Source organism: Heterodontus francisci, chromosome 6 (assembly GCF_036365525.1).
Source record: "Heterodontus francisci isolate sHetFra1 chromosome 6, sHetFra1.hap1, whole genome shotgun sequence".
Taxonomy (NCBI): domain Eukaryota; kingdom Metazoa; phylum Chordata; class Chondrichthyes; order Heterodontiformes; family Heterodontidae; genus Heterodontus; species Heterodontus francisci.
Genome location: NC_090376.1, coordinates 39742554 through 39766447, shown reverse-complemented (window position 1 = coordinate 39766447; position 23894 = coordinate 39742554). Strand labels below are relative to the sequence as shown.

The window sequence follows — 23894 nt, the reverse complement described above, 5'->3', positions numbered from 1 at the left end:
AGAACTTGCAACCTCCACACAGGCAGTACCCAGAATCAAACGCGGGTCGCTGGAGCTGTGAGGCTGCAGTGCTAACCACTGCGCCACCCCAAAATTGATGTTCAGAGAGAACAAAGAACGGTACAGCACAGGAACAGGCCATTCGGCCCTCCAAGCCTACGCTGATCTTGATGCCTGTCTAAACTAAAACCTTCTGCATGTCCGAGGACCGTATCCCTCTATTCCCATCCTATTCATGTATTTGTCAAGATGCCTCTTAAACATCGCTATCGTACCTGCTTCCACCACCTCCCCTGGCAGCAAGTTCCAGGCACTCACCACCCTCTGTGTAAAGAACTTGCCTCGCACATCCCATCTAAACTTTGCCCCTCGCACCTTAAACCTATGTCCCCTAGTAACTGACTCTTCCACCCTGGGAAAAAGCTTCTGACTATCCACTCTGTCCATTCCACTAATAACTTTGTAAACCTCCATCGGCCTCGGCCCTCCACCTCCGTCGTTCCAGTGAAAACAATCCGGGTTTATCCAACCTCTCCTCATAGCCCTTCAGACCAGGCAACATCCTGGTAAACCTCTTCTGTACCCTCTCCAAAGCCTCCATGTCCTTCTAGTAGTGTGGCGACCAGAATTGCATGCAATATTCTAAGTGTGGCCTAACTAAGGTTCTGTACAGCTGCAGCATGACTTGCCAATTTTTCTACTCTATGCCCCGACCGATGAAGGCAAGCATGCCGTATGCCTTCTTGACTACCTTATCCACCCGCATTGCCACTTTCAGTGACCCGTGGACCTGTATGCCCAGATCTCTCTCCTGTCAATACTCCTAAGGGTTCTGCCATTTACTGTATACTTCCCACCTGTATTAGACCTTCCAAAATGCATTACCTCACATTTGTCCAGATTAAACTCCATCTGCCATTTCTCCGCCCAAGTCTCCAACTGATCTATATCCTGCTGTATCCTCTGACAATCCTCATGACTATCCGCAACTCCACCAACATTTGTGTCGTCCGCAAACTTACTAACCAGACCAGCTACATTTTCCTCCAAATCATTTATATATACTACAAACAGCAAAGGTCCCAGCACTGATCCCTGCGGAACACCACTAGTCACATCCCTCCATTCAGAAAAGCACCCTTCCACTGCTATCCTGTGTCTTCTGTGACTGAGCCAGTTCTGTATCCATCTTGCCAGCTCACCTCTGATCCCGTGTGACTTCACCTTTTGTACCATGAGGGACCTTGTCAAAGGCTTTACTGAAGTCCATATAGACAACATCCACTGCCTTTCCTTCATCAACCATCTTCGTCACTTCCTCAAAAAACTCAATCAAGTTAGTGAGACACGACCTTCCCTTCACAAAATCATGCTGCCTCTCGCTAATAAGTTCATTTGTTTCCAAATGGGAGTAAATCCTGTCCCGAAGAATCCTCTCTAATAATTTCCCTATCACTGACTTAAGGCTCACCGGCCTATAATTTCCTGGATTATCCTTGCTACCCTTCTTAAACAACTTGGGGGTATTCATACAAGGAACGCAGAAAGTTAACATGCAGGTGCAGCAGGCTATTAGGAAGGCAAATGGCATGTTGGCCTTTATTGCAAGGGGATTGGAGTACAGGAATAAAGAAATCTTACTAAAACTGCACAAGGCTTTGGTGTGACTGCACCAGGAATACTGTGTGCAGTTTTGGTCTCTACATTTAAGAAAGGAAATACTTGCACTGGAGGCAATGCAGTGAAGATTTACTAAATTGGTCCCTGGGATGAGGGGGTTGGCCTATGATGAGAGGCTGAGTAAATTGGGCCTATATTCTCTGGAGTTTAGAAGAGTAAGAGGTGATCTAATTAAGACATACAAGATTCTGAAAAGGTAGAAGCTGAGAGATTGTTTCCACTGGTTGGGGAATCTAGAATGCGGGACACAGTCTCAGGATAATTCATTCAGGACTGAGATGAGGAGAAGTTACTACACTCAAAGGGTTGTGAATCTTCTCTCCCCTGAGGGTTGTGGATGCTCCATCAGTGAATACATTTAAGGCTGGGATAGATAGATTTTGTGTCTCACAGGGAATCAAGGGATATGGGGAGTGGGCAGGAAAGTGGAATTGAAGCCCAAGATCTGACAGCATCATATTGAACGGCGGAGCAGGATCGATGGGCCATATGGTCTACTTCTGCTCCTATTTCTTGTGTTCTTGTGAAGTTATATAAGGCCATCAATTCATAGGCTGCCATTTAATCCTTTGCAGTTGAATATTGTTTGATTTTAGACTTGAAAAGAATTCCGTGTCACAAATATATTAGTTGGCTTTAGTCTGTTGCAGCAATCATGCATTGCTGCATAGAAACAAAATGACAAGGCTTAACAGTAGGGATTGGTCTACAGTACAACCTATTATGGTTTAACCATTCAATGTTTGTTTTGGGAAAATCATGTTAACACTAATGTACCTGCTATAAGCAGTGGGGATGGCACTACTTGTACTTAAATATGTTAAATATTTGGTACTACAGAAATTAAATTACACTAGCGTATGTAAGTTATTTCCTACTGCTAATTCTTTGTTGTAGTTATCATAGACTAAATACTATTTGCTGTTTGTTGTCAGTGTTAGAAAACTGTAGTCTGGAAATTACTGTTGGTGATACTCACAAACAAAGGCTTAAGCTTTTGTATAACACTCTAGTCCACCACTTAAACCAAGGTGTTAATCCAGGATGCAGAGACCAAGTGGGCCCACATCAGAGATGCCATCTATGACTCAGCAATGACCACCAATGGCAAACGTGTGAAGCGGAATGCAGACTGGTTTCAATCTCACTTTGAAGAGCTGGAACCTGTCATAGCCGCTAAGCGTATTGCACTGCTGAACTACAAGAAAGCCCCCAGCGAGTTAACATGTGTAGCACCTAAAGCAGCCAGAAGCGCTGCATGAAGAACAGTCAGGCACTGCGCAAATGACTACTGGCAACACCTATACAGTCATATTCAGCTGGCCTCTGACACCGGAAACATCAGAGGAATGTATGATGGCATTAAGAGAGCTTTTGGGCCAACCATCAAGAAGATCGCCTCCTTCAAATCTAAATCAGTGGACACAATCACTGACCAACGCAAGCAAATGGACCGCTAGGTGGAGCACGACCTAGAACTGTACTCCAGGGAAAATGTCCTCACTGAGACTGCCCTCAATGCAGCCCAGTCTCTGCCAGTCATGGATGAGCTGGACATACAGCCAACAAAATCGGAACTCGGTGATGCCATTGATTCTCTCGCCAGCGGAAAAGCCCCTGGGAAGGACGGCATTACCCCTGAAATAATCAAGAGTGCCAAGCCTGCTATACTTTCAGCACTGTACGAACTGCTTTGCCTGTGCTGGGACGAGGGAGCAGTACCACAGGACATGCGCGACGCCAATATCATCAACCTCTATAAGAACAAGGGTGACTGCAACAACTACCGTGGAATCTCCCTGCTCAGCATAGTGGGGAAAGTCTTCGCTCGAGTCGCTTTAAACAGGCTCCAGAAGCTGGCCGAGCGTGTCTACCCTGAGGCTCAGTGTGGCTTTCGAGCAGAGAGATCCACCATTGACATGCTGTTCTCCCTTCGCCAGCTACAGGAGAAATGCCGTGAACAACAGATGCCCCTCTATGTTGCTTTCATTGATCTCACCAAAGCCTTTGACCTCGTCAGCAGATGTGGTCTCTTCAGACTACTAGAAAAGATCGGATATCCACCAAAGCTACTAAGTATCATTACCTCATTCCATGACAATATGAAAGGCACAGTTCAGCATAGCGGCGCCTCATCAGACCCCTTTCCTATCCTGAGTGACGTGAAACAGGGCTGTGTTCTCGCACCTACACTGTTTGGGATCTTCTCCCTGCTGCTCTCACATGCGTTCAAGTCTTCAGAAGAAGGAATTTTCCTCCACACAAGATCAGGTGGCAGGTTGTTCAACCTTGCCCGTCTAAAAGCGAAGACCAAAGTACGGAAAGTCCTCATCAGGGAACTTCTCTTTGCTGACGATGCTGCATTAACATCTCACACTGAAGAGTGTCTGCAGAGATTCATCGACAGTATTGCGGCTGCCTGCAATGAATTTGGCCTAACCATCAGCCTCAAGAAAACAAACATCATGGGACAGGATGTCAGAAATGCTCCATCCATCAATATCGGCAACCACACTCTGGAAGTGGTTCAAGAGTTCACCTACCTAGGCTCAACTATCACCAGTAACCTGTCTCTTGATGCAGAAATCAACAAGCGCATGGGAAAGGCTCCACTGCCATGTCCAGACTGGCCAAGAGAGTGTGGGAAAATGGCGCACTGACACAGAACACAAAAGTCCGAGTGTATCAAGTCTGTGTCCTCAGTACCTTGCTCTATGGCAGCGAGGCCTGGACAACGTATGTCAGCCAAGAGCGACGTCTCAATTCATTCCATCTTCGCTGCCTCCGGAGAATCCTTGGCATCAGGTGGCAGGACTGTATCTTCAACACAGAATTCTTTGAGGTGGCCAACATCCCCAGCATATACACCCTACTGAGCCAGCGATGCTTGAGATGGCTTGGCCATGTGAGCCGCATTGAAGATGGCAGGAATACCAAGGACACATTGTACAGCGAACTCGTCACTGGTATCAGACCCACCGGCCATCCATGTCTCCGCTTTAAAGACGTCTGCAAACGCGACATGAAGTCCTGTGACATTGATCACAAGTCGTGGGAGTCAGTTGCCAGCGATCGCCAGAGCTGGTGGGCAGCCATAAAGGCGGGGCTAAAATGTGGCGAGTCGAAGAGACTTAGCAGTTGGCAGGAAAAAGGACAGAAGCGCAAGGGGTGAGCCAACTGTGTAACAACCCCGACAACCAATTTTATCTGGAATCACTCAGCAGGTCTGGCAGCATCTGTGGAAAGAGAAGCAGAGTTAACGTTTCGGGTCAGTGACCCTTCTTCGGAACTCCAGTTCCGAAGAAGGATCACTGACCCGAAACGTTAACTCTGCTTCTCTTTCCACAGATGCTGCCAGACCTGCTGAGTGATTCCAGCATTTCTTGTTTTTATTTCAGATTTCCAGCATCCGCAGTATTTTGCTTTTATTTATTAAACCAATTTTATCTGTTGCATCTGTGGAAGAGCCTGTCACTCTAGAATTGGCCTTTATAGCCACTCCAGGCGCTGCTTCACAAACCACTGACCACCTCCAGGTGCTTACCCATTGTCTCTCGAGACAAGGAGGCCAAAGAGCAGAGAGAGATAACCCAGCTATATTAACCCATTTATCTTATATAGGTTACTTTCTCTGCATAAGCAATGGCCTTCTTCCATTAATATAACGAACAATAATTTCTAAGCTTATATTCCTTATCGTTGAATACGTAGTTATACTTTTTCTCTTTTTATGATTCAGAGAATTAGTTGAAGAGTTACATCCGTTGATGAAGGAAGCTCTTGAACGCCGACCAGAGGTTTGTTTTTGAGAATTTGCTTGCAAGGCATACTGATAAAGACTTTGTTTCTGGTGAACCTGATTTCTTTTTCTTGAACACTCTAAATGCTATGTCATGTTTATTTGGATTGAACGTTATTGTATAATTACTTATGATAAAATAGGGAAAAATGTAGAATATGAAAATACAAGTTTATTTACAATTTTGAACTTGGCAAATATAAAAACTGAAAAGTGGGCTGGAATCAGATGCAAAAATAATGGCTAGGTGAAAATCAGTCTTTGAGGTCCTGCTTTGCACGTGAAAGAGTATGTGGGGCTGGACTTCCACGTAGCCATTATTTGCTCACCTGACCCCATTCCTTTTCACAGGGTCAGGAGCATTTAACTGTCATGGCAAGCACTGGCATCATTCGTACTGGTGGAGCACTCACCAGATGAGGGGGAGGAAAATTTGCTGGAGCACATTGTTCCAATGCATGTGGGCCCCAAAGGTCAAGGCTTTTTAAAATATATTGATGGTTCTCTATTTAATAAATTGCTGTGCAATAGACTGCATTACTGAAACCAGTCTCTTATTATATTTTAAACTTTTTCCCCTCCACCCCAGTCCTTAATCTGACCATCCTTCTGGCAAAATTTTTGATGGGCAGAAAAAACAGAGGCGACTCACTCAACTGGGTTCCGAGCTAAATTCATACCTGAATCCACCCCCCCACCCCCGACTCTAAGACCACAGCATCTTTGAGCCAATTTCAGAGAAGAAATTCAGAGGCTTTTTGTTTTTAAGTAATCTATTTAATAACAATAGCATTTACTGTTACTTTCCACAAATGTAATCTTGTTAAGCTTTACCATTCAGTCTATGTAGATTTCTTTTTTTTCTGTATTCTGTTTTAGAACAAGAAGCGTCGTGAGCGTCGAGATTTATTACGACTGCAGCTTTTAAGGATATTTGAACTTCTTGCTGATGCTGGTGTTATAAGTGACAAGTAAGATTGCAATAAAATGGCTGAAGGAAAAGATTAACAACATTTTCTGTTGTACAACACATAATTCAAAATTAAATATTAGATACTGTTGAGATACAAGATAGAATCTGTTTTGTAGTTCAGAAAAAATTCGTGATTATTTAAGAACTACGGGAGTAAAGAGGGAATTCAGGGAAAACAATTTCACACAAAGAGGAACAAGTTACCAAGGAAGGGTAGCAAAATAAACAGCATAAATGAGCTAAAAGGACCGTCAGATATTTTCTGCCAAAAGAGAAAATTGAGAACTGTAGAGCAAAAAGGGGATGGCTTGTTGGGCCAACTAAGATTTCCTGCATTCCAGAAATGGCATATGAATGCACTTTGACAATAGTTAAGCTTTGCATTGTTTTCTTTTTAAAATGAACAGAATGGGATTATGTAATATGTAATACTGTTAAATTGCAATATAGCACCATTTTATAAGTTTGCTAGTGTTCTTTAAAATAAATGAAAGTATTTGCATGTATGTATTTTGTACATTTGAGGGACAATTGCAAATGATTTTTAAGTATGTCATACCACAAGTGCGCCAGTTAACAAGAGGTAATCAACCAAAAAAAGGCAGAGATCTGTTACGCTTGGCTTCCTTCCATTTCTACTCTACGGCCGGACATTTATGAGCACGCTGCAAATCACGGCGGCACGCACTTATCTAGGTAGGCTTATTTAAATAGAGGGGGCAAAGCGGCCACCCCCGATAACGTAGAGGGGCCGGCCACGCCATCAGCAGCAACGGTGTCCGGCGCCATTTTTAAAGGGCTTCAAGTCTTTCCTGTAAATTTAAATGTTTCAAAGTCCCATCGCACTTACACTGGAAATAAAATTTTATTCAAACTTTGCATCCCCTGCCCCAGCCCCACAGAATGAGTTCACAATAAATAAAATTATATATACCCCCCACCTTCAGAATATTTGACCCTCAACCCCTTTCCACCAACCCCACAACCAATCAGAGCGGTTTACTCGGCTCCCACACCCCTCCTGACCTGAAGATTTCACTGCTCCCCCCTCCCCACCAGTGTCACGCCTTGGAACTCCGAATGGAGTTCCAAAAGCGCAGGACTTCCGGCCGGTGGCTGTAATATTGGCGTGGGACGGCCGCCGGGACAAGGTAAGCTGATTTACATGTTTTTTCATTAATTTTAATATCTGAATGAAGGCCCCACTGCTGAATGGCGGTGGGGGGCCGCACCAAGGCCTTGCCGCCACTGGTAGAATGTGGCGAGGCCTTCTCAGCGTCGGAGGTCGTGGTGGGCCTCTCCCGGATGAAGTTTCCAGGCCCCCCGCCACAACTCCCACACCGGAGGCCTCATAAAATTCAGCCCCTCGTGTGCGCATGGTAGCTCTGGGGAGAGACACAAGAAGCTAAGGCAGAGCTTTAAACATATTGAAATGACACCTAATTGTTGTCAAAACCTCTCCTGCACAATCTTTATGGGCATTATGACAGTACAGTGTTAGATGGTAATCACACTCCTATATAGTGGCTCTTCTTGGCTGATAGGGAATCAGCTGCAAGCAGAAATAGTCAGAAAATTAAATGAGCAATTGTAAGGCCACCTCTGGAACAATTTTCTCAATTGTTTTATTTTACCCTTCTTGCATCTAATTAGGAGGCCATGAAGCTTGGTGGTAAATGCCCTACTGCTTTTTGTTCCTTCAACTGCAGTAGTGTTACCAATGGGTTCCCCAATGGGAATCCACGACCTCAACATTTTGAATGAGAAAGAGGGGAACCCTTAGGGAGATACCACATTGATCAGGCAGCAACACAGGTGTTCTTTACTCACCCACCAGTACAGATAGAGATGCTTTGGCAGAGAATCAGTGCATGTGAGAGCTTCTATTCCAGAAAGGAAACTAAGGCAGGATTTTGCATTTTGGACTTTGGGTTGGGACTCCAACTTTGGGGTCCCAAACCCGTAATCTGTTGGGAGCAGTCGCCCAGCAGTGATTTTCCCTGAAATGGCCAATTAATGGCCAGAGGGCATTGCCGTACAATTAAGGATGGTGGGTGGGCTCTCAAAGCTGGAGGGCCAATAGGAGGCCTTCCAGCATGGAAGGAGCTGCAACCTGCTGTTGCAAGTAAGGGAGAGAGAGGGCTCCTCCATTTTGAGGTGCCCTCTCAGCGGCTTTTAACATTTGTGAATTAAAATATGGTTGTATCTGCAGGGCCACCATTGTGAAGGGAGAGCCCCTCCAGAGGGCCGTCTGCGACCTCAACTGTGACCCAGTAGGCAGGGAGGGCCTCAAAGCCTGCCTGAAGTGCTGGCCCACCTGTCTGCTGCCGGGTAGCCTCCTCCAGGCAGCTAGCCTATTCCTGATGGCGAGTGGGCCCACAGGCTGACTGGAAAATTCCAGTCGCCCTCTGATGATTGGCCTGTACCTTACCTTAATTGGCTACCCGCCTCTTGTGGGAAGGTAGCCCTTCCACCCCCGATCCCGCCTCCAGGAAAATGGCCTGGGAACAGAATGGTGACGGCAAACTGGTAGACTTGTGGCACAAAATTACTCACCCACCTCTGTACTCGTCTCTATATCAGAGTGAAAATTCAGCCCTGGGACAGCAGACTAGATACCACAAATAAGATGCGTGAATGCTACTCAAACTAATATTTGATTCTTGCATGGAATTACTCCAATCACAGTATGTCATGCTTTTCCTTGTTACTGCATGAAAGAATGCATGCCAGGGCATTCAACACATAGCATTATCCCTCACTGCCAAGATACCAGCAATTAAACATGCTGGCACTATTGCACCTATCTGACAACAATTGTATCTTAATAGATTCTGCATTTTCAGAAAGCCAAATGCAGACTTGATGTCACTTGTGACATCTGCAGCTACCGTGTAGCATGTGGCTGCACTACATATGAAAGTGTTGGTCACTGTACCACAGGCCTGCCTCCAACTCCTTCCAAGCATATTGCAAAGCTAACCGTTAGGAATGGTGCCATTGAGTGGCAAACAGACCTGCTCACCTTTCAACCCATCTCATGCGACACCAGTCCACCTCATCACCATTCATAAGTGGTCAGGTACTAACTGCTCCATTACTTGTCTGCAGACTCATGCCAACAGATTGGGTTTCCTTCCCTTCATTGTTTGCCTTTCACTTCTTTGCCTTTATAAAGGCTGCTAATGGGTTGAAATGCTTTTAGAATTTTCCCAAAGGCTGCATGAGATTTTGCCCCTCTTCTGTAATTTCTTGTTAATTCTCCAAAGCTCTTTAAATTTCACCTACACAGTTTTCTGCTCCAACCACTGCTACACCCATCCAAATTTGCTCTTGAAGCTGTGAACAATTATACAAATGGACTGATCCAGCAAGATTTGTACCAGTTCTTCATTTTAAACCAATAGATGACAATTATCTCCATTGTGTTTTATTGTTGTAAATAAATGGCTTTTAGTCTTCAACTGCAGAGAATAAACCTTAGTTTTCTTTCTCTTTGCTAGTACTAATGGAGCTTTAGAACGGGATACTTTGGCACTGGGAGCCCTGTTCTTAGAGTATGTCGATTTAACCAGGATGCTGTTGGAGGCAGAAAATGACAAAGATGTTGAAATTCTGAAAGACATCCGAGCTCATTTTAGTGCAATGGTAGCCAATTTGATCCAGTGTGTTCCAGGTAAAGCTATTCTACCTGTGCTGTTCCTTTTCTACTTTGAGGGATGTTTGTTGATTTCTTGAGCCCAATGTGGCAAGTTTTGTCATGAAAGAATTTTCCAAAAGTAAAATTTAAATCACACCCACCCTTTTATATGATTTTTAGCACAAAAAGACTTTAAATACTTCAAACAAACTAAACAGAATTAACTTTCTGACTTCACGTTTCTGGTAAGGAACCTCAACTGCCGGGAGCACATAACAGAAATTTGGGGATTTGCTGCTCGCCATTTTCTAACCATTAATCCAGGTGGTTAGAAAGTTACAAACAACATGCACCCAAATTTCCAATATGTGTTCCCTGCATGTTAGGCAGCCAAAGCCAGAAAATTACCTCTTATTTTTAAATGTAGCCATTCCTAAACTATAAATAGGACATAACAAAACTGATTCTACTTAAGGTTTATACATTATTCATTTAAATATGATCTTTTGAAGTTCTCCAACAATAAATAGAATGGGAGCATAATTATGATGCCATAATTATTGATTTGTCCAGAAATGTAATTTTGTTTTGATGAAGCACTACTGTACTGTATTATTAATTTTCTACCATTCCTACAAGCAAAAGGAAATATGTTATGACATAGTCCATCTAATTATCCACACTTAAATTGCGTTTTGTGTAAAGAGCTGGGGGGAAAGTAATTGAGATAGTCCTGACTTGTTAATTTGAGTTAATAAATGTCAGTAAGTAACCATTTTTGTGCACAGATAGTTATAATCCTGGAAATAGTTTGGATTTTTATGACCAAGTGACCAACTGTGGAAGCATAATGTTCTGCACATGTTCAATTCCAATATTTGGACTTTTTCTAGGTCACAGGTACATTTGTGTGAAGGTGATTATGTACAATAGTGACGCTCTTCACACAATTGTAGGATAAAGATTAGTGTTGGAGATAATTGTGGTTGATAAACACTTATTTCAATTGTACTCCTCAGTTCACTATTTTATTTTATTAATATGAAAGCAAGAGTCGGCCATTTGGCCCATTGAGTTTGCTCTACTACTTTAATTAGCCATGACAGTTTTATCTTTTTAATTCCTGCTTTTTCTCCAAATAAGTGTCCGTTTTTAAACGCCTCAGTTGATTTTGAATGTAAGGCCCTCTAGGGCAGCGCTCTCTACAGTCTCACAATCCTTTGTGTAAAGACATTTTTCTTCAATTTAGCTTTTAAACATCTTCTCATGAATTTTAAGATTATGTCCCATTGTTCTGAATCTTTCTACCAGAGGAAATATACATCCTATCAATCCTCTTAATTATTTTTAAATAAATGGGTTAACAACTGGTTTAAAATGCCGAGAGGAATGTCATGTAAATACATTAAGCATTCATCCACTTATGTCACTGACAATAATCTCTAGCCTCAAATTTTGTAGTAAACTAAATTATTAGCAATCTTCATTTGAGTTCATGTTCCTCTAATGGAGTGGTTAAACCAAGCCAAGCTAAATATTTGAGCCTCAACTTACACTTTCATTCCTATTAGTATGCTCTTTAAAAAGAAATCACACTGCCTGGCATGGTACTGAGACATACAGCATCAGGCAAGTCCCAGCTTTGATACCTAAGATGTGTTGAGTTAGGCAAAGTCAGCCAGGCAAAAGTGTAGGAATGTTACGAGCCAGTGAGGAAGGTGTCTAGGGGTGCCTGTCAGCCTTCACCTGGTCTTAGCATAACAGGATTTAATTTTTTAAATCCCTTGTTTTTAACTCCCCCCTTGGTGAATCCTTGTTTACCGCTTTTCAATTATAAGGCAAAGAAACTAGCACAAACAGGTTTTCTTAGATTTAAAGAAGAAAAGTTGAAATTTATTAAACTTGAACTTAAACTCTAATTCGGTTGACGCCTACGGATACACGACGCGGCCATGCTGGCATGCATACGCGATACATGCACATAGACACAGAAAAGAGCAGAAGCAAAATAAAGTGAAAAAGTTTGAGGCAATATCTGAAGAGTTTTTGTTACAGTTCTTCAAGCTCACTGTAGAATCCTTGATTGTAGGTAGATCTTGCTTTTTGTTGAACATAAGAACTAGGAGCAGGAGTAGGCAATTCAACCCCTCGTGCCTGCTCCGCCATTCAATACGATCATGGCTGATTTCATTTCAGCCTCAACTCCACTTTCCTGCCTGTTCTCCATAACCCTTCAACCCATTACTAATTAAAAATCTGTCTATCTCCTCAAATTTACTCTATATCCCGGCATCCACAGCACTCTGGGGTAGTAAATTCCACAGACTCACAACCCTTTGAGAGAAGTAATTTCTCCTCATCTCTGTGTTAAATCTGCTACCCCTTATCCTAAACCTATGACCCCTCGGCCCCACCAGAGGAAACTTCCTCTCTACATCTACTTTGTCAATCCCCTTAATCATCTTATATACCTCAATTAGATCTCCTCTCATTCTTCTAAACTCTAGAGAGTAAAGGCCTAAACTACTTTGGGGCCCAGTATTCTTCTTAAATCGTGTTTGCTGTAGGAGACTTTTCTCTCTTGGGGTTCATGTGTCTTCAGTGGATTCAGAGGCTTGTGAGAAAAAGATGGGAGCAGACAGGAGAGATCTTCTCTGTCCAGGAGCAAACAGACACTCTGAGTTCAAACACTCTAGCTAGTTCAAAAAAACCCTCTGGAACAGCCAGTTAGTCATGTGACCAGCTGGTCCAACCGGTCCTGGATCGTATCACCTTAGCAGTCTCTGGAATGTTCCTCTTACACACAATACCTGGTGATCAAGGTCCATTGTGGGTTGAATGTGTCAGGGAATGGTCCTTTGTCCTTCCATGCACTGTCTATTAATATGCAAATATCTTTTCCAGCCACGGCTGATCTGTTTAACAAGTCCTTTCCTCGCTCCAGCAACAGTTTAAAATCAATGTTCATGACAAATTTAATGTGCATCATTCTAGGCCAGTGGGGGCCTAGCATGACAGGGAACTATAATTGGCCATAGTGTTCCTTGGCCAAGGCTCCTCCTCTTCCGGGAGATCTGTAAGGAGGGAATAATAGAAGAGAAATAGCTCACTAAATAACTTTGTTGATTAAATGCTGAATTTTTGGAATGGCCTGCTCACTGTCTGCATTTCCTGTTCATTAAGCTGTAGCACATGTGTCATATCAAAAATATTTAAACTAAAAAGATTTTTGCCATTCTAAGTACATGAGTTGTTCTCATCAGCTGGTCAGTTTCAGTATTATTTCAATAGAATTGTGTGTGCTCTGATCTTGTATGTCAGTTTGCACTTAATGGCATGAATACATTTTTGAAGTATTACCGAAACCGGATGGTTGCCTTCAATCAAACCTTTATGCTCATGGCCAGTAGTCTGGTTGTTTACATAATGCATCCACAGATTTGCAATTATAATTCATTTTCAATGTCTAAAGTGCATGTTATTTGACATTTACCGTTGTTACTGAAGTATATTTAAATTTTACTTAGCACTAATCCTTTACAAAGTGTGCTAATATTCCTTACTACAGAACATCAATTTGGCCTTATCCATTCCTTAAACATGTTTTACCCTACATTAGCATGCTGTTTTGTTATGTTCTTGTCATTCTGTTTTGCCTTCTCCAAAGTTGAATAATTTTGCCTAGAAGTCCCAGTTTTTGGGTTTAACCATTATTATCTAATAAAATCCCACTGAATGCAGAATTTTAAAATTGGCATTTTCTTAAAACAAAACGGCATATGCATTGCTTTCCACAGCTGCTCTTTCCCGCCATTTCTGCATCTGGTCCTTTCTTTGGACCAACATAAATGTCTACATTCTCCACAGGGAAGATTGGTAAGACATTTTAAATGGCTCATTCTACTTTTTTTGTAACAAATAAAAAATAAACAAAATGCCAAAAAAAAACATTAAATTCAGTGAACAAGTGGACTGAAAATGAAAACGAATACAGGAAAACATAAATGCCATAACTCAATTCTATTCAAAATATCCCAATGAACATTTTTAATTTACAGTGACACTTCCAGGAGTATCTTTTAATTATCATCACAATTAAGCTTCTTGTTTAAATGTTTGCCAAACTATGACTATTAGTATTCCTTTTGGAGTGTGATAACAGTGAGTATTTTAACTTTCAAAATAGAATTTGGATTATATTAATAGACTATGATCCAATCTTATGATCATCTGAAACTTTGAAAAAGCTTTTATATTTTGGCCTTCATCATATTGACAAAATAGTTTTCTTTCAGCTACTTTGATACAGTCTAAAAGCACAGTAGCAGAACATGGACACCCATAAATCATTTGTGCCAGGAGTTATGCATACCAAAGCAATGTTAAATATGATTAATAATGAAAGCAATGTACTCTAACATGAGATAGTACATTTTAAAATAGCTTATTTGTCATCTGAAGCATGTAACTGATGACATGGCCTATTATTTTGCCACTCCTGCAGTTCTGTCATGTGGCTTTTCTTCAATGAGTAGAGATTAATAATTTTGTTCTCTGTAGTACATCACCGCAGATTCCTATTCCCACAACAGAGTTTGCGTCATCACCTCTTCATCTTGTTCAGCCAATGGGCAGGGCCATTTAGCGTCATGTTTACTCCTCTGGATCGTTATAGTGACAGAAACCACCAAATTACAAGATACCAGTACTGTGCTTTAAAGGTATGTTTTCCCATATCTGATTGCTTCCACTTTACATTTTCTTGCTATAAAAAGCTCACTGAATTAATATTAAGAGATTTTTTTCTAAATATCAAATAAAATTGTTCCGTACTTGGAATAACATTTTGCAAACTTATCTTTCTTCCTAGTGCAAGACCTTTTCTAATGTAGTTTTATATTTTCACAGTGACCTTTGCTAGCTTTTAATTTGAGTTTTAAAAATTCTTAAAAAAAGCTTTTCAAGATTTCCACATTGAAATGAAACTAAAACAAACATCGATTTGAGTATATCTTCCTCTGTTCACTGATGCTAGCAGAAGTATTGCTTCCCACAATATAAACCCATGTTAACCTTTTTGCTAGCATTAATCGAAAGAAGAAAATATACTCCACTGTCTCAAACATTATTAGGTCCCTAATTTCGTTGTTTTTTATCGTTACCATAATTTTTGCCAATGGCTGAGATGGCTTCCGCCACTCCAACTCCCAATTCTCATGAAGATAGTTTAACTTTGAAGTGTATAAACTGTTAATAGTATGTTTTTGTATTTATAATAATTGGTAGAGAACTATTAAAATCTGCATGTGAAAAGCTTTTGGCACCAAACTAGCTATGGAACTGGAGACAGCTTTTTACAATATCAGATTAGTTAATCTGATCAGATTAACAATTTGCTGGCAAGCATATCCCGGTTATTACTGCTGCTTTGTTTACTTGATCACAATACCATGGTTCCCATTTCCTCCATTCTTTATTGTAAACATGTTTCCTGCTAATGTACTGCTTAGCAACAATATATATGTTCGTATTTGAGAAGGCTTTTTAATACCAGCATGCTGTTGGTGTATTTGCTACTTCTATTCTGCATTAGGGGTTTAGATGCTAAGATGTGGCTGGATAATTTTCTTTACTGGTCATCACAATTCCACAATATGGATGGGCTTAAATTAATACATTTCATGGGTGAGCATACATTGGAATCAATAGTGCCACTATGTACAAGTATTAGACATTTTCAGGTTTCTGGTATTTATTTAGTTATACTCAGAGGGTTGCGAAACATGTATGCATGTATACATTTAGTAGAGTAATCGAGCTGAATTTTAACCTAAGAAAAGGGCAGGTTTGGGTTGGGTGAGGGATTAAAGTCTCAGAAATCTGCTTCCCAACCCAAACCCACTGCCAACACGTCCATTTCCAGCTTTACCTGAGGCTAGAATTTGGGCGAGCAACCAGTCCAATCCAAGGAACTAAGGTTGCAATATTTTATCTGATAATGAGGCAGCAAGCCTCTTGAGCGTCTTTGTCATGCAGATTTTAAACTTGAACTGCTGTTGGCCGGGTTTCACAAGCATCGGGGAACCTGGAAGCTTCCTCAAGGCGAGGACTTGGTGGATTCAGGAGTTAAATGCTTTAAAACTTATATCCTGGATCCATGTCCCTGGCTGTGAAACCTCCACAATTGGGCCCCTCACCCCAATCTTCCTCCCATTGCCTCCGATCCCTCCACCACCACTAGGCCCTGATCCCCACAACACCACCAGGCCCTGATCCACACCGCCCCCTTGCAGCCCCCAAGGCATCCAATTACCCCCAACCATGAGGCCTCCAACCTTCCTTCCCACCCGGCCCCAATGCTGCCCAGGCCCCCGACCTCTCCCCTAGGATCGGCAACCCCCCGATTTACCAACACCTCCTTTGCTTCCCCACTCCCCAGCACCCTGGTTGATCTCTGCTCCACTCAAACTTCTCCACCCCCACTGGTCAACACCACTCCTCCCCGAATCAACGTCCCCATTCTTGGTCAAGCTCCCCACCCCCCCCCCCCCCCCCCACCCCCCGCAAACCACATGTCCCCGGTGTGGACTTAGCTATTGCTGCAGCCTTCACTGACCAGCTCCCCACCCGACGAGAGGCCCGGTTTGTCAATTAGGCTGGCCTCCATTTGGGGAACCAATTAGTATTTTCACTAACACAGTATGGAGTTAAAGTTCCACAGCATGTGGGGAAATTCTGAATTGCATGTTCCCCACAACTTTCTGACCAGCCCGCACCCTGCAGGTTGGGCCGGTAAAAATGCTGCCCCATCATGTCAGTTAGAGTATCTCATAAAGCTATGAAATGTTTCACCTTCAATTTACTATGGGCTGAATTTTACGCCACCCCAGCAGGTCGGATGGGGGCAGCGTAAAATTGAGCGGGAGGATCCGGGAGGCCATCCTGCCCAGCTCCCACCTCAGGCCAACTTTACGGCGGTCGAGCGGGGTGGGGGTGGGGGGAAACAGCCTGCCCACCCGAGTCCAATCAAGGCCCTTACATGGCCACTTAACAGACACTTAGTTGGCATCTGGGGACGTGAAAGGCCACCCAACGGTAGCTGCTGGCCTTTCCACGAGCTGGGAGGGATGCCATGGCACTTGGACACAGGGTGCCCGATTGAGGGCCGCTCCCACCTCCCAACCCACCCCCTGGACCCAAGACACACCCAAACGAACACCTTAGCATCACCAGGGCATGACCGATCCCTCTGGTGAGACATGCCCAACTTACCTTCACTCATAGAATCATAGAATGATAGAAAGTTTACAGCACAGAAAGAGGCCACTTGGCCCATTGTGTCTGTGCCAGCTGAAAAGTGTTCCACCCATTCTAATCCCACCTTCCAGCATTTGGACCGTAGTCCTGCAGATTTTGAGTTGAGGGTTTCTGCCTCAACTAACCTTTCAGGCAGTGAGTTCCAGACCCCCACCATCCTCTGGGTGAAAACCATTTCCTCATCTCCTCTCTAATCTTTTTACTAATCACTTTTAATCTATGCCGCCTAATCACTGACCTCTGTGTTGAAGTAAATAAGCTCGTCACCTGCACTCTATCCAGGCCCCTCAAATTTTTATACATTTCAATCAGATCTCCCCTCAGCCTTCTCTGTTCCAAGGGGAATAACGCCAGCCTATCCAATCTGTCCTCATAGCTGCATTTTTCCAGTCCTGGCAACATCCTCGTAAATCTCCTCTGTACCCTCTCTAGTGCAATTACATACTTTCTGTAATGAGGTGACCAGAACTGCTCACAGTACTCAAGTTGTGGCCTAAAACATAATGATTTATACAGTTCCAGCATAGCCTCCCTGCTCTTATATTCTATACCTCAACTAATAAAGGAAAAGATTCCATGTGCCTTCTTAACCACCTTATTGACCTATCCTTCTACCTTCAGGGATCTGTGGACATTTATTCCAAGGTCCCTCACTTCCTCTACACCTCTCAGTATTTTCCCATTAATCGTGTATTCCTTTGCCTGGTATGACCTGCCCAAATACATCACCTCACACTTCTCTGGGTTGAATTCCATTTGCCACTTTTCTGCCCATCTGACCAGACCATCAATGTCTTCCTGCAGCCTACAGCTATCCTCCTCGCTATCTACCACACGGGCAATCTTTGTGTCGTCTGCAAACTTCTTGATCATGCCCCCCACATTTACCTCCAAATTGTTAATATATACCACAAAAAACAGAGGACCCAGTACTGAGCCCTGCGGAACACCACTGGAAACAGCCCTCCAGTTGCAAAAACACTCTTCAACAATTATCCTTTGTGTCCTGCCACTGAGCCAATTTTGTATCCACCTTGCTGCATTTCCCTGGGTCCCATGGGATTTTATTTTTTAACCAGTCTGTCATGTGGGACCTTGTCAAAAGCCTTGCTAAAATCCATGTAGACCACATCAACTGCACTACCCTCATCTATCTTTCTAGTTACTTCTTCAAACATTTCCATCAAGTTGGTCAGACAAGATCTTCCCTGAACAAATCCATCCTTGATTAATCTGTGCCTTTCTAAATGACAGTTTATCCTGTCTCTCAGAATAGATTCCAATAATTTGCCCACAACTGATATTAGACTAACTGGGCTGTAATTATTCGGTCTATCTCTTGCTCCCTTTTTAAACAGCGGTACTATGGAGAGGTCACTCCATAGTTGCCTCACAGCGACTGAAACAACACGGAAGGCAGCAGTTACGGGTTATAAGTCCAGATAAATTGGCGTAGAAACTGGGCGCCACGGGTTGCCTTTGTCGGTGGGAGAGGTCATTGCACCTCACTGGACAGCTACCGCCCGCCTCAAACCGGGCAGCCCCCGGTCAATAAGGTTCTGTCCCGCCACAGTCTGCCTGCTTCAATGGGTGCTTGGAGCTCAGGGTCATTGCCCGAAAGGTGGACTGATACACCGCACCAAACAACATGAAAAAAGGAAAGAAGGTACCAGCCCTTCGCTTTGCAAGCTGGAACGTCAGAACTATGTGTCCTGGCCTGTCGGAAGACCTTACACAAATCAACGATTCTCGGAAGACCGCCATCATTAACAACGAGCTCAGTAGACTCAATGTGGACATTGCAGCACTTCAGGAGACTCGCCTCCCCGCGAGTGGCTCTCTAGCAGAGCAAGACTACACCTTCTTCTGGCAGGGCAGGGATCCTGAAGAACCAAGACAGCATGGAGTGGGCTTCGCCATCAGAAACTCCTTGCTCAGCATGATAGAGCCTCCCTCAAATGGCTCGGAACGCATACTGTCCATCCGACTGCTCACCACCTCTGGTCCAGTACACCTACTCAGCATCTATGCTCCAACACTCTGTTCCGCACCTGAAGCTAAAGACCAGTTCTATGAACAACTCCATAACATCATTAGCAGCATCCCCAACACCGAACACCTATTCCTGCTGGGGGACTTTAATGCCAGGGTTGGGGCCGACCATGACTCATGGCCCTCCTGCCTTGGGCGCTATGGCGTTGGAAGGATGAATGAGAACGGGCAGAGACTGCTTGAGTTGTGTACCTATCATAACCTCTGCATCACCAACTCGTTCTTTCACACTAAACCCTGTCACCAGGTTTCATGGAGGCACCCAAGATCACGTCGTTGGCACCAGCTAGACCTCATTGTCACAAGGCGAGCCGCCTTAAACAGTGTTCAAATCACACGCAGCTTCCACAGTGCGGACTGTGACACCGACCACTCCCTGGTGTGCAGCAAGGTTAGACTCAGACCAAAGAAGTTGCATCATTCCAAGCAGAAGGGCCACCCGCGCATCAACACGAGCAGAATTTCTCACCCACAGCTGTTACAAAAATTTCTAAATTCACTTGTAACAGCCCTTCAAAACACTCCCACAGGGGATGCTGAGACCAAGTGGGCCCACATCAGAGACGCCATCTATGAGTCAGCTTTGACCACCTACGGCAAAAGTGCGAAGAGAAATGCAGACTGGTTTCAATCTCATAATGAAGAGCTGGAACCTGTCATAGCCGCTAAGCGCATTGCACTTTTGAACTACAAGAAAGCCCCCAGCGATTTAACATCCGCAGCACTTAAAGCAGCCAGAAGTACTGCACAAAGAACAGCTAGGCGTTGCGCAAACGACTACTGGCAACACCTATGCAGTCATATTCAGCTGGCCTCAGACACCGGAAACATCAGAGGAATGTATGATGGCATGAAGAGAGCTCTTGGGCCAACCATCAAGAAGATCACCCCCCTCAAATCTAAATCGGGGGACATAATCACTGACCAACGCAAACAGATGGACCGCTGGGTTGAGCACTACCTAGAACTGTACTCCAGGGAGAATGCTGTCACTGAGACTGCCCTCAATGCAGCCCAGCCTCTACCAGTCATGGATGAGCTGGACATACAGCCAACCAAATCGGAACTCAGTGATGCCATTGATTCCCTAGCCAGCGGAAAAGCCCCTGGGAAGGACAGCATTACCCCTGAAATAATCAAGAGTGCCAAGCCTGCTATACTCTCAGCACTACATGAACTGCTATGCCTGTGCTGGGACGAGGGAGCAGTACCCCAGGACATGTGCGATGCCAACATCATCACCCTCTATAGAAACAAAGGTGACCGCGGTGACTGCAACAACTACCGTGGAATCTCCCTGCTCAGCATAGTGGGGAAAGTCTTTGCTCGAGTCGCTCTGAACAGGCTCCAGAAGCTGGCCGAGCGCGTCTACCCTGAGGCACAGTGTGGCTTTCGTGCAGAGAGATCGACTATTGACATGCTGTTCTCCCTTCGTCAGATACAGGAGAAATGCCGTGAACAACAGATGCCCCTCTACATTGCTTTCATTGATCTCACCAAAGCCTTTGACCTCGTCAGCAGACGTGGTCTCTTCAGACTACTAGAAAAGATCGGATGTCCACCAAAGCTACTAAGTATCATCACCTCATTCCATGACAATATGAAAGGCACAATTCAACATGGTGGCTCCTCATCAGAGCCCTTTCCTATCCTGAGTGGTGTGAAACAGGGCTGTGTTCTCGCACCCACACTTTTTGGGATTTTCTTCTCCCTGCTGCTTTCACATGCGTTCAAATCCTCTGAAGAAGGAATTTTCCTCCACACAAGATCAGGGGGCAGGTTGTTCAACCTTGCCCGTCTAAGAGCGAAGTCCAAAGTACGGAAAGTCCTCATCAGAGAACTCCTCTTTGCTGACGATGCTGCTTTAACATCTCACACTGAAGAATGCCTGCAGAGTCTCATCGACAGGTTTGCGTCTGCCTGCAATGAATTTGGCCTAACCATCAGCCTCAAGAAAACGAACATCATGGGGCAGGATGTCAGAAATGCTCCATCCATCAATATTGGCGACCACGCTCTGGAAGTGGTTCAAGAGTTCACCTACCTAGGCTCAACTATCACCAGTAACCTGTCTCTAGATGCAGAAATCAACAAGCGCATGGGTAAGGCTTCCACTGCTATGTTCAGACTGGCCAAGAGAGTGTGGGAAAATGGCGCACTGACACGGAACACAAAAGTCCGAGTGTATCAGGCCTGTGTCCTCAGTACCTTGCTCTACGGCAGCGAGGCCTGGACAACGTATGCCAGCCAAGAGCGACGTCTCAATTCATTCCATCTTCGCTGCCTTCGGAGAATACTTGGCATCAGGTGGCAGGACTATATCTCCAACACAGAAGTCCTTGAAGCGGCCAACACCCCCAGCTTATACACACTACTGAGTCAGCGGCGCTTGAGATGGCTTGGCCATGTGAGCCGCATGGAAGATGGCAGGATCCCCAAAGACACATTGTACAGCGAGCTCGCCACTGGTATCAGACCCACCGGCCGTCCATGTCTCCGTTATAAAGACGTCTGCAAACGCGACATGAAATCGTGTGACATTGATCACAAGTCGTGGGAGTCAGTTGCCAGCATTCGCCAGAGCTGGCGGGCAGCCATAAAGACAGGGCTAAATTGTGGTGAGTCGAAGAGACTTAGTAGTTGGCAGGAAAAAAGACAGAGGCGCAAGGGGAGAGCCAACTGTGCAACAGCCCCAACAAACAAATTTCTCTGCAGCACCTGTGGAAGAGCCTGTCACTCCAGAATTGGCCTTTATAGCCACTCCAGGCGCTGCTTCACAAACCACTGACCACCTCCAGGCGCGTATCCATTGTCTCTCGAGATAAGGAGGCCCAAAAGAAAGAAGAAAAGACAACGTTAGCAGTCCTCCAATCCTCTGGCACCACACCTGCATCCAGTGAGGACTGCTAATCAAACTGGCTGCTTTGTCCTTGATGGTGTTGAGCTTCTTGACTGTTGTTGGAGCTGCACTCATCCAGGCAAATGCAGAAGTGGAGAGCATTCCATCACACTCTTGACTTGTTCCCTGTAGATGGTGGACAGGCTTTGGGGAGTTAGGAGGTGAGTTACTTGCCACAGAATTCCCAGTCTCTGACCAGCTCTTTTAGCCACAGTGCTTACATGGCTTGTCCAGTACAGTGTCTGGTCTATGGTAACCCCCAGGATGTTGATACTGGGTACTGAGGGATTCAGCCATGGTAATGCCATTGAATGTCAAGGGAAATGGTTGGATTTTCTCTTATTGGAGATGGCCACTGTCTGGCACTTCTGTGGTGCGAATGTAACTTGCCACTTATCAGCACAAACCTGAATGTTGTCCATGTCTTGCTGCATATGGATACGGACTGCCTCAGTATCTGAGGAGTTGCGAATGGTGTGGAACATTGTGCAATCATCAGCAAACATCCCCGCTTCTGACCTTATGATGGAGGGGAGGTCATTGATGAAGCAGCTGAAGATGATTGAGCCCAGGACACTACTCTGAGGAACTCTTGCAGTGATGTTCTGGGACTGAGATGATTGACCTCCAACAAGCCACAACCATCTTCCTTCGTGCTCGGTATGACTCCAACCAGTTTTCCCCCCGATTCCCATTGACTCCAGTTTTGCTCAGGCTCCTTGATGCCACACTTGGTCAAATGCTGTCTTGATGTCAAGGTTAAGTATGTTAGCCTTGCCCTGTGCCTCTAAGCATATATTACCCTCTCTGTCCCTAATAGGCCCCATTCCTCCTCATACTACTCATTTACTATTTACATGCTGGTAGAAGATCTTTGGGCTCCTTTTTATGTTGTCTCCCATTCTATTTTCATATTCTCTCTTTGTCAGATTTATTTTCATGTTCACCTGCCGTCTCAACTTATTGTATATGGCCTGGTTCTCACTTGATAAATTCACCTGACATGCATCTTACACCCTCTTTTTTTGTTTCATCATCATCTCCACCTCCTTCGTTAACCAAGGAGCTCTGCTCTTGGTTCCCCTACTTTTCCACTGGACCTTTGGGAACATTCATTTAGCACTAGTTTCAATATGCTGAATAACTCAATAGTTTATTACTACTGGGAATCTGCAACTAAAGCTCACAATTATTTATAAATGATACTTAACTTGCAGCTACGGACATTAGATTTTCAAAAATATTTCTTGTCAAGTTTTCAGACATTTTACTACTTACTGATAATCTATTATTATTTTTGCTTATCAGCCATTTGGCTGCCAGTTTAGTGCTAATGGTGCCAAATAATATGTAGTTTTGTGACGCAGACTCATGTCCACTAGAGACTGGCTTCACACTGCCAAATGCATTTTACATGAATGCTTACAGCTAACAGAAAATCTATTTTTTATCGCACCCGTTCAGTCTGGATTCAACCTAGATCCCAGAAGTGAATGGACAGTGCACAAACCCATTTTGATACCACCAGTTTGGC

General features: G+C 44.2%; 1 protein-coding gene across 5 annotated transcripts in view; it reads left to right on the top strand.

Annotated features, from left to right (window-relative positions):
* Nucleotides 1-23894, top strand: part of LOC137371258 (protein furry homolog) — a 532970-nt gene that overhangs the window by 270199 nt on the left and 238877 nt on the right. For all 5 annotated transcript variants that reach the window (XM_068033517.1, XM_068033516.1, XM_068033514.1 and 2 more), the window contains exons 24-27: nt 5420-5477; nt 6359-6450; nt 9956-10128; nt 14653-14813. In XM_068033517.1, the coding sequence (XP_067889618.1) occupies nt 5420-5477; nt 6359-6450; nt 9956-10128; nt 14653-14813 (484 nt within the window). The remainder of the gene's footprint in view (nt 1-5419; nt 5478-6358; nt 6451-9955; nt 10129-14652; nt 14814-23894) is intronic.